Source organism: Urocampus carinirostris, chromosome 6, assembly GCF_059441175.1.
Source record: "Urocampus carinirostris isolate Australia breed hairy pipefish chromosome 6, RoL_Ucar_1.0, whole genome shotgun sequence".
In the NCBI taxonomy this organism is placed as follows: domain Eukaryota; kingdom Metazoa; phylum Chordata; class Actinopteri; order Syngnathiformes; family Syngnathidae; genus Urocampus; species Urocampus carinirostris.
Window position 1 is genome coordinate 26704773 of NC_142354.1, and position 12480 is coordinate 26717252.

Genomic DNA, 12480 nt, shown 5'->3' on the forward strand with positions numbered 1-12480 from the left:
GACAATTCTCTTGCACATTCAAACCTAGCCAATTGTTTTTGAAATGTGGAAAGAAACCAGAGGAGGAAACCCACTCGAGCACAGGAAGAACATGCAAACCATGCACAGAAAGGTTGGTAGCTGAATTTTAACCCATGACCTCATAACTGTGCTGCGGACGCGCTAACCCCTTTGTCGCTACCCTGGGAATGCACAAAAAAGGAACAACTAAAGTCATGAATTATTTTTACAGCTTCATCCATACGAAGGGTAGAGTCATAAATTTGTCATAAATCACAAATAATGTTGCGACTAACTGGAATGGTAATGTCAATGGTAATGGAAATGTTTTAAAGTGCTAGACAATACATAGACATAATCAACCTGAAATGTAGGTATTAGAGAATATCCGGTTGACCACTTCCTGAAGTCAACATCCTTTATAAGCTATTGAATGAAAGTGTGTCTTAAGCCTAGATTTAAACACTTCCACTGAGGTTGCAGATCAAATTTCATAGGGCAGAGTGTTCCACAGCACCGGGTCTTAAATGGAGAACACTCTTAAACCTGCAGACTTCTTCTTGGCTCTAGGGATCACTGGTAGACCAGCATTTTCCGAGCGAATGCTCACAGTAGCAACATAGGAGGAGGAAATTAAATCTGAGGGGGAAAGTCAGTGCATAATTTTGTATAATACCAACAGAACCATAATCAAATTTTAAATTGACAGGGAGTCAGCAGAAGTCAGCCAAAATCAGCGTGATGTGATCACAGTTTCTTGTCTTAGTTATAAGTCTGGCTGCAGCATTTTGTACCAGCTAGAGACTTTTGATGCTAGACTTTGGGAGACCTAAAAATGGTGCATTACAGTAATTGAGACTGGAGGTAACAAATGCATGAATTATAATCCCAGCATCGGACCGGGAGCGCATGAGGCGAATTTTTGCAATGTTGCGAAGATGGAATAAAAAATGTTATTATTAATGTGTAACTGAAAGAACAGATTTGGGTCAAATGTAACACCTACATTTTTGAAAGAGTCACTCTGGGTGATATAACATTTGTCAAGGTTCGGAACAGTGTTTGAGAAACAAGTCATGGAGTTGAGAACTACCAATAATTAACTTTTTATTTTTTTCATGGTGGAGGAGTCAGCCTCCAAATTTCCACACTTTAGTGGGGCATATTCCTCCTTCGGAAGATACAGTTCAGTGTCATCTACATAGCAATGGAAACTGATATAATACTTGTGAACAATATCACCTAATGAAAGCATGCAAATGCTGAAAAGAAGGGGGCCAAGTACTGAACCCTGCGGAATGCCACAGGTGACACTAAAGGGCTCAGATGTAGGACCCGAACCATGAGAAGACGGTTCCTGAGAGACCAATCCATTTTTCTAGACAATCTAGTAAGATATGGTCCACAGTGTCAAAGGCAGGACTTAGGTCCAGCAGCAGCAATTTTTACAGCAGATTCATATACATATCATAAGTAAGGTCCCAAATCTGTCATGAATCATAAAGAAATGCAAAGTATGTATAGAAATAGATATCACTTTCATATTTTATAGCTCATTTGTTTAAATATGACACCTTATTTGCATCACCATAACTAGTAGTGTCTAAAACTACTTAAAAACCGTCTGATTTTGGCCGACTTTGACTTGAAGTCCATTTTATTACTCTGTCACAACCTTCAGTTCAAATGGAACACTTTGTTCATATGTGGGTTCATCTTTTCCTCTTGACAGGTGGGGGAATGAGAGAGCAAATGTGTGTGAGTGAGCGAGCGAGAGCATGAATCAAATCACTCATCTAATCTCTCAAAGTGAGCGAGGTCCATCATAGTGGGGGGTGGAGACCTTGTTTTTTTTCTCTATTTGCTTCAACTCTATGGGAAAAAAGTGGGCTAGTCCACCTCGTGGTTTCTTCACAGACGCCTGCATGATAATCCCAATCTGTGGCCATTAGTGCACCCAAAGACGGGCGAGAGAGGAGGTGGAGCAGCCGGCACGTTAGCAATGCAATGAAATGCAAGCAGAGAAAGGAAAAGAAGCAGCCAGAGAGAGCATGAGAGAGCTTTTAAGGGATTTGTAGAATCTCACTGCTGTTATATTGCACTTTTTCTCTTTTTTTTGTGCATCTACATCAAACACACACACTTTTCCTCGACCCTGCAATGATATCATGCCCCAAAGGCTAAGATTTTGGGTTTGATCTGGAAATTGTTTTGGGGAAATTTTTGCTCTTTTGAGAGAGAGATGAGAGAGGAGCGGCGAGAGAAAGCGGGATCTCTCAGATAAAATTTCCCCTTTATGAGAGAAAATGGACGCAAGCACGTGATCGACTTTGGTCAAGAAGGTGGTGAACAATGGGCAGGTGAGTGACTTTTTTCTTTTTTCTTTTAATATTTTAATCTAGTTGCAGAATATCACGATGTGGTTTTTACCCATTGCATGGATCCAAGTAAAAAAAATCAACCATATGTGCTTCTGAAATTATATTTCTTCTCTGTTATAATCAAATGCATAGATATAATACAAAATATAACTCTGGAAAGTGTATTAAATGTAATGATGCTGGCTTGTTTTATAGTAAAATGAGGAAAAATACTCGAGATTGAAATTACTTTAGCAAAATAAAAAAATAATCTTTTTAAAATCATATACAAAGAAGACATGCAATAAGCAAAATCTTTATTAGAAAAATGTAAAAAATTAGGAAAACGAAAAAAATACTTATTTATTTTTCTAAGTAAGAATAATCTTGACAATTGGTAAAATTATAAAACAGATCATTAGCTTACGACATATGCTAAGAAAAATATTAAAAAGCAAAGTTTTTTTGAAAAACGATTTAAAATAAGATTTCTATAGCAAAATAAGAGGAAGAATTCTTAAAATTAACAGAAAATATATTGGCAAAAAATACAAAATGCTTAATTATTATGAAATAAAATTCAAACAAGTAAAAGCTCAATTGCTGTATACACTTGAATCATTTTGTTGTTAACTTATCTTAATTTACAATATTTTTAACACCCTTATCTCGTTTTAATGCCAATAAGAGTATTACATACAAGTAGAAATCTACAAATGTTTCTTTACATTGCATACTAAGTACAATATTCATAAAAGTTGCTACAGGCTAACCTAAAGCTTGTAAATTATCAATAGAATACAACAGGAGTCCCCAGTGTAGCAAGAACACCCGATTAGCTCAGGGACCGGTTCTGAAAATTGCCCACAGTAATGGGTGGTTACTATTTTCTAGGAAATTTGATTTCTAACTGGCATAAGAAATAATTTGTGTGTTCAGTGTCCATCAATGCATGATTAATTCTTCAATTTTTTTAATTACAAATAAGCCTGTAATGAATATATGTTAACCACTTACACAAGGCGGATGTTATAGTAGTTGAATAAGCCCATTTTAACCCTACTTCTAATAACTACAGCATAGTGATAACATAATACGTTATTTTTGAAATGAATATCAAACTGGTAGCGCAAATAAGTAAAAAGTATCAAAAAGGTTGTTGACCCTTGGAATAGATCATGCCAGTAAATAATGACAACAATAAATAAATCACAAACCTTACAGGTGTCAAAGGTAAAAGGAGAACCTCGGATGGTCATCACGATGACATCACTACCCCTTTATTCCCATCACTGCTGCTGGTTCTGGAAGTGGTCTGGACTGCTTTGGGTTCTTCTGACCTGGAGCCCCCCAGGCCTGCTAGCACAACAAGGCACCCAGCCTCAGTCCCTGAAAATTGAAGGCGACATCACCCTGGGGGGCCTGTTCCCGGTGCACTCCCGAGGACCGGTGGGAGTTCCCTGCGGGGACATCAAAAGGGAAAAAGGGATACACCGCTTGGAGGCCATGTTGTACGCCCTGGACCAGATCAACAGTGACCCGGAACTCCTGCCCAACATCACGCTGGGGGCCCGGATCCTGGACACTTGCTCCAGGGACACGTACGCTCTGGAGCAGTCGCTTACTTTTGTGCAGGCCCTCATTCAGAAGGACACGTCGGACGTGCGCTGCTCCAACGGGGAACCGCCTATCATCCCCAAACCCGAGAGGGTTGTCGGCGTCATCGGGGCCTCGGGAAGCTCCGTCTCCATCATGGTGGCCAACGTGCTTAGGCTCTTTTCCGTAAGATTGCTCTCATTTTTAGTACTTCTTTTTCAGCATGTATGATAATGAGACATGGCAAGGGATCCATTTTCCAGCACTTATTCTGTAACCCATTGAACTTTTGAATTGAATTGGCTTTTATTTTTATCTAAACGAATTTATTTGTGCTGGCAAATGGATATAAAAGTTATAAAAATTCTTAAAGGAGACTCACTGCCGCCATCTCCTGGCTTATGTCATTATTGCAGCCCCAGTCAGCTTGTTTATGGTGAGCGTGAAAGTATGGTGCATTTCTTAAACATGCTTTTTCATCTTTCTTGGGGTTTGAGTTGTCGTTTGGAGTGTACTTAAAGCAGCCCTTTTCTTACTATCACCACTTACGTGTTAAACTAACAAATAGAAACGAACCAAAAAAACGCAGCGACGAGCGTGAAGTGACTCGTAAGCCCCCCCATTTCTCCTACCGAATGTTTGAACAGCTTTGCTAAAAGTAAGATAAAAGCAGTTAGGCGCATTAGAGAATGAGGCATAATTGCTATTTGAACTCAGTTAGGCATTGTTAACACACACTTAATAAAGACCATATTTAAGAAAGACCGTATTTAACTTTTTTTTTCCTGAAACCTCAACTGACTCACCCCACCTATAAGCAGTTTTGGGCGCGTTACTGGAAAAACAGTAATAAATTAGTTACTATTTCTCGTTTAACATATCCCTTAACCGCCAAGATCTTAGGGGCACCACTTCCCGAGACGAGTCTTACGCATGCTCAGCCTTCATTTACATAGTCATTTAGTTACCACCCTGATTACCGAAACCAAAAAGTAGTGCGTTGCTCCGAAAGTAATTATCCAGATACAAATTGTATAGGAGCCTCCTTAATATGCTTTAAAATAAGCCTTGTAATAAAAAAAAGATATTGACCTGGGCAACCCTGAAAGCTTCCAAATTAACACTTAAGCGAGACACTCCAGATCAATTTTGCCTCCGGGTTTCAAACCACTCAAAGGTCTCATTCTCCATATCTGCTTCCTGCCCAATGTGTTTTTTTTTCCCCTCCAGGTATAGTTCAATCCCAAATAATTACCCGGATAAAAAGATCAAAATTCAGCATACTTTTACTGTAAATTCTATGCTGACATTTGCCCTATTGAATTCCTGTTGTTTTGTTGTTCCTGTATTAGCCGCACCCTCCTTCCCATGTGCGTCCTACCATTTGACACTGGTGACACACAGCCGAATATGTGCATTTAAGACTCCTGTTTTCAGTATTTTTTTTATAGTTGTAAACTCACCTTGGATGCAAGTATATACGGCAGGGAGAATATTTTCATGAGGAGGAATTCAGTGATGATTGACCCTGTAAGAACCAGTATAGTTTATGAATATAATGTAAGCAACCTGGCTAATCTGCCATGTAGTATTTTAGTTTTTCATACTGACAATTGATCCGTACCAAAGAGTAACATGTATAAATATAATACAACCAACCGGAATAATCTTCCAGGTATCTCTTCATTTTCTTGTACCCACGATTGACTTGAGACGATTAGCATAGCGCATAAATATAATACAAGCAACCTGAATAATCCGCCATGTAGCTTGGAGTTTTCATTACGACGATTAACCTGTCATGATTAGCATAGCATATATTGTAGATATAACAAACGTGGCTTATGTGTTACGTAGTTTTTTTAGTTTTACATATCAACGACTGACCTTTGACTAATAGTATAGCGTATTAATATAATGCCACCAACTTGGCTAATCTTTTATCGAGCTTTTCAGTTTTTAATACCGATTGACTTGTGACGACTAGTATTGCATATACTGTAAATATTACACAACAAACATGGCTTATCTATTATGTAGCTTTTTAGTTTTTTTGTACTGAGGATTGACTTGTGATGTTTAGTATAGCGTATAAATATAATAAAAGCAACCTGGATAATCTGCCATCTAGCTTTTATTGACTTGTGATTATTAGCATAGCATATGATTATAATACAGGCGACCTGGCTAATCTGCCTCAATCTTTTTAGTTTTTTGTTCCGACGATTGACCAGTAACAATTAGAATAACAGCTTAATGTAATTCCAAAAACCTGGCTAATCTGATTTGTAGCTTTTAGTTTTCAAAACAGGCGATTGACCTGTATAAATATAGTGTATTAATATTATACAACAAACCTAGCAAATCTGCCATGTAGCTTTTTTAGTTTTTGGTCCCGACGATTGATCTGTAAAATTATTATAACATTTAAATATGAAACCACCAGCCTGGCTAATCTCTTATGTTGCTCTTTAGTTTTCTGTAACAGCGATCGACCTGACATGATAAGTATAACGTATATATTCAATACAAGAGACCTGGTTAATAAGCCGTGTTGCTGTTTATTTTTTTATACCAACAATTGATCTGTAAAAATTAATAGACTTAAAATACCACAAACCTGACGAATTTGTCATGTAGCTTTAAGTTTTCTGTTCTGAGAATTGATCTGTGTCGATAACTTTTGCATATAATAAATAACAACATAAACTTGGCTAATCTGATGTGTAGGTTTACAGTTCTTCATACCGACAATTGAGCTGAGAAGATTAGTATAGCATATAAAAATTCTATTTATCTACCTTGGTCCCATCCCTTAAGAGGGGTGAGCGACACCAAGACAAACACATACAATAACAAAGAAATTAAAAAAGGAAGAAAAAATAGCAAAAAACACACACAAACATTTTGGACCATGGCCAACCCAAATGCCTAAAACCCAAACAAGTTAGGCACCTCGGCATCTAAGTTAGTCAAGCTTTCGTCCCTCCAAATGAAAAGGGACACAAGAAAGCGGCCATGTCACTCGGGTCAGGGTGACACAACACACTCTTTTGTTCAACAGCAGGGCCCGACAGCTTTCACTGGTTTACCCCTGCCGCATCATACAGGTGCCCTGCCCATCCCTTAGAACGCATCCAAAACATCCGACTATCCTTTTACAACACCTCTCCACTCATTCTTATTACCAACAAGAGCTCTAGCTTCCACTAGATTTAGACCTCTTTCCTGCAGTGAATTCATAACACCATCCATCCAGGTCAATCGCAACCTTCCTCTTGGTCTCCTTCCATTTATTTCTGCTCTGTAGATCCTCTTCAACATTCGCTCCTCATCCATCCTCTCCATGTGTCCAACCCAACCGAGTGCTCTATTATCCACACGGTTGCTCAGTTCCACTACTACTCCAGTTCTGTCTCTGACAATTTAATTTCTTAATCCATCCAATCTTGTCTCTCCTAACATACTCCTCAAACACTTCATCTCAAAAACATTTAATTTCCCTCTTAAATCTGCGTTCAGGCTCCAAGGCTCTGCACCATACAACACAGTTGGCACAATCACACTCTCATACAGTCCCCTCTTATCATCTATACTCATACTCTTGTTAGCATATTAAAATAATACCACAAAACTTGAAATCTGTTATGTAGCTAGTTTCTCATACCGACAATTGACCTGTAATGATTAGTATAGCGTATAAAAATCATATAAGCAACCTGGCTAATCTGCCATGTATCTGATTAGTTTTTCGTACCGAAGATGGACTAGTGACGATTTCAATTTGAAACCCTGTACAATATTATTTTGTCATTCATCTAGGCTATACGTAAATCCATAACCAATAAAGACCAGACCAATTCATAAGAACACATTTTTCAAGGAGCAAAAGGAGCAAGGCGTATGCCTCCGTCTTCCCGGGGGCCACTTGCATTCTTTATGAAGGCGGCGCTCTGCGAGAGCCAAGGAACAGCAGCTTGGGCACGAGGGCAGATGTTAACTAAAGAATTATAGATCCCAACCACCGCTAAGCCCCTCTCAGCAGCTCAGGACCCTAGGCTGAAAATAGAGCATCAGGCCAGAGGATGACATTGCTTCCAGGATAACGGCAACTTGTGGAGAGGAGCAGATTTAACTAAATGCTGCCTTTCTGCCTACTGTCCATATGTGCTGCAATCTCCAGTGCACACGCTTTGCCATTCGCAGACCATTTGCTTTGATGCTTGACATCTGCTCACGGACACAGGAGGAGCTGTTTTCACCGATAAGCACCGTTACGGTCGAATTCAATGAAAGATAAGTCTGAGATTGCAGGACTGCGTCAGAAAATGTAAATATTGTAACAAAGTTCTCTATTTTCTGTAATGTAAAATCGAAATGTCATAAATTCAGGATTCATTACAAATCAACTGAAGTATTCTAATATTGCTGATTATGGTGAAAACTCAATGAATTCATCTCCAAATATTACAATTCCATAAGTAGGCTGTAGGCCATAATCAGCAATCTTAAAATGATCAAAGGCTTGCAATATTTCAGTCACTTTGTAATTCAGAATGTATGACACTTTTGTTTTATCACATTACAGATAATACTTCACATTTTCTGCGACAGTCCTGTATAATAAAATATAAAACAATAAAATATTACCTATACCTATATACCAAAGCCATATCCCCCTAGTGAGGATGTCTAGAGTCAAGAACACACTCACATTCACCAAAAATTCATTGCCATTCACTCTTCCCAAACTGACACCAAACATTAAGCCCACAGTACAACAGAGGTTAGTTGCTTTGCCATGCAACCCTTTATCAACAGAGGCCCGACGGCATACATTGGTGTAACCCCTCTTCATCATATGCGTCATTCTTAACTATTCTTCACACCTCACATCTAGAGCACGTTTCACCCCATTCATCCAACCACATTTAGGCGTTCCTCTTACTCTATTTATTACTACTTCTGCAATACATACTCTCTTAGTAAAACATCCTTCATTCATTCTTTCCATATGTCAAAACCACCTCAGAATATTTCCATCAACCCTCTCAGCAAGCTGTCACCACACCAGTTCTTCTTCTTTCTTCGTCATTCCTTAACCTCAAGTCATGTAACTCCACACACACTACACAATTTAATTTCAATGACTTTTAGCCTATTATGCTCAATTACTCTCAAAGCCCACGCCTCTGAGCCATACAACATTGTTGGTACCACCACACATTCATACAATCCTCAGTTTGCATCCATTCGCATATCCCTACATTGGAACAATCCGTTCAGCACACCCATTTCCTTTCACCCTGTACCCACCCTCTTCTTCGCATCCTTTTCCAAACCACCACCTGTTGCCACATACGAGGCCAAATACTTAAAACCATCTACGTCCTGCAACTTTACACAATTTAACAAAATCTCTAATCCACCTACCTAATCACATCTCCAACACATTATTACCTTACTATTGTCTGCATTCATTTTAAGCTTCTTTCTCTTACACACTCTATCAAACTTAACTACCCAAGCACTCAGTCCTGCAGCAGAGTCAGCCACCAAAGTAGTGTCATCTGCAACCAACAGCTGACTCACATAAAACCCACTCTCACAAACTACCTGCTCTCCCTGCTCTTATAAGCACCTCACACACAACTCTATTCATATACAAATTGAACAGCCATGGTGACTTGACACACCCTTGCCTAAAACCCACTCTCACCGGAAACCACTTGATCACTCCACTAAAACACAAGCTCTACTATCCTCATACAAGCTTTGCACAGGGTGCAGCAACCAAGCACGTATCCGATATATCCTCAACTCTTGCCACAATGTCCTGTGATATGCTTTCTCTAAATCCATAAAGGCCCAATAGACATATCTTCCGTTCGCTATAAACTCTATAAACACAACTGCCTCACTGCAAAAATCTGATCTGTACATCCCCTTCTTCCTCCGAACACACAATGTTCCTCCCGAAGTACTACTACTGTCTTAAAATCAAAATCCTCCTATAAAGCTTTCCCACCACACTTAACAGACTTATATCTCTCAAATTACTACACACCAGCATGTCACCTTTTGCTTTGTACAAGGGAACCCCACTTGCACTACGCCAGTGCTCTGGTACCACTCCGAGTACGAAACATATATTCAACAACCTACAAGCCACACTATCAAAAATTCACCACAACTCCTGATATGTTTTTTTGTAAAATTAGAAGGGTACACAATAAAATTACCAGTGTTAATATAACACTCTGTACCATATTATCACTAAGTTACCGTAGTGGTAAAAGTTGAATCTTAAAGGGTTACTTTAACATTGTTTATTTTAAGGTACTCAGTAAAAGTGCAGTGTTTGGGGAGACTGATCACATGGGTGAGGTTAAGCTTCAAGCCCTCCAAGTCAAATTACATGGTTTAGAAGAGTGGGGTGGCGATGGACAAGCTCTAGTATTCAATCTCTGGAACTGAGATCCCAATTATCTTAAAACAACCAATAAGAGCCAGTCAAGCTCTTTGACCCTTCTCTGAGAGACCTTGCCAACATCCAAGAGTCTGGTTGACAACTGCCAGTATGGCTCACCAAGTTGTACAAGTCTGGCCTTCCTGATAGATTTCAAGCCTGGATCAACCAGGACTCCATTCTGCCCAGAGTTTTGTGTCTCTCCTTATTTATGCAGTACCACTAACAACTGTGGAGTCTTTCGAAAAGAAGATCAGTGCATATCTTTGGAAGTGGATGGGACCTCCCTGCAGCCTCACTAGCTACCCCTCAGTGGGCTCACTAAAGAGTTCAAGGTGGCACGTACAAAAGAGGTTCTACAGTATAGGGATTCCCAAGACAGCACCTGGGATCGAAGTGAGAACCGGAAGGAAGTAGAGAGCTGAGAATACCCAACTCGGTCAGATCCCAGGCAAAGGAAATAAACCACCTTTTCCAGGAAGAGGTACGAGCAGGTGTGGAGGAAGTGTGAGTAAGCAAGGCAGTTAGACTCCAGAAGCAGAGGGCATGGACAAGGTGGGAGAACACATTAGAGCGCAACGTTACCTGGTCGAACATTGTGTAGGGAGACCACTGCGTCCGTTTCATTGTTCAGGCAGTTTACGAAGGCCCTTGAACCAGCCCAGCAAACCTTCATTTGTAAGGGAAGAAGGACACACTCTTGTCCCCTTTGCTCTAGTAGAGGCTCTTTGGAGCATCTCCTTAAAGTCCCTAGCTGATAGTCACTATCGCTGGCGCCATGAACAGGTTCTGAAAGCAGTTGCTGAAAGCAAAGCCCTGGGAATCAGAACAAGGAAATACCATCAAGCCACTAGCAAGGAAGTCCCCTTCATCAAAGAGAGAGGCCCCATGCATGTCCATAGACAACAACTGGATTTCTCCAAACTCTGATTGGCAGTTGCATGTCGACTTGGGAAAACAGCTGAAGTTCCCCCAGCACATCGCAGCAGCATCTCTCCGGCCAGACATGATCCTCATCTCTGAGGCTTCAAAACACCTGCTTATACTGGAACTCAGAGTACCCTGGGAAAAGTGGGTTGAGGAAACCAACAAAAGAAAACATGCAAAGTACCAAGATCTGGTGAAGGAGTACAGGGACAGGGGCTGGAAGATTTTCTATGAGCCAATCAAAGTTGTCTGCTAAAGCTTTGCTGGACAATCCCTTTGCGAGGGGCAGACAAGGAGAAGGCCATTAAATCAGCATGTGAAGCTGCAGAAAAAGCCACTGGTGGCTATGTCTCAAAAGGGCAGATCCGTGGGCTGCCACTGGAACGTAAGCTGTGGTGTGATCAACCATGGTTGGGTCACCTGGACAAGAGTGTCTAGTGTGTCGAGACTCGAAACACTTAATGAACCTAGGGTATATCATTGATGATGCATCCCAGTTGCATCCAAGAGATGTTTCTTTCAAGTCAAATTTGGAAACATTTTTTGACCTGATGCGGGCTGCAGATCCTAAAAGTTTGCCCACCCCTGCTCTAAACAGATTGTTACCAAAGATAAGAAAAAAAAAATCTGGGGAATGTAGGCCATTGTGAATTCCAAAAAGCTTTATTTTTTTTGTTTGAAGTATTTTCAGCTTTTGCAGAAGTGGACGGATCACCATCAAAGTTGAGCCCAACGGGTTCCAGAATTAAATATATTGTATGGCTTAAAACGGAGAAAACGTCAACCTTTCTCTCGTCCCTTGATCTCTGTCTCTCCCTCTGTGCTTAACGTAATTTGACTAAAACCTCCCTAATCCTTGCAGATAATCTGTGAAATGGTTCTCCCTCTCCTCTCTTCTTCTCCCTTGGGCAGCCCTTGTGTCTACCTTTCTCTGGGCGGGTTAAGCCACGGCGCAGCACGTCGGGTCTGACTGGCATTAGCCGGGTCACGAGTTGAAACGATACGCATGAATGCTCATGTCGGCAAAGACGAGGCACACCTCGCAATTAATCTTCTCGGCCATTTTCCTCTCCAAACAAATGCTTTTACAGCTGCGTCGGCCAGCATCTGTATGGCCCTGTGACGCAA

The 12480-nt window shown here is 40.4% G+C and overlaps 1 protein-coding gene across 1 annotated transcript in view; it reads left to right on the forward strand.

The window, feature by feature from the left end:
* Window positions 1-1942: 1942 nt before the first annotated feature.
* The window catches only part of grm6b (glutamate receptor, metabotropic 6b), a 45988-nt gene continuing 35450 nt past the window's right edge, over window positions 1943-12480 (forward strand). Inside the window, exons 1-2 of the mRNA XM_088338517.1 lie at window positions 1943-2360; window positions 3585-4142. Coding sequence (XP_088194643.1) covers window positions 3612-4142 — 531 coding nt within the window. The 5' untranslated portion in view covers window positions 1943-2360; window positions 3585-3611. The remainder of the gene's footprint in view (window positions 2361-3584; window positions 4143-12480) is intronic.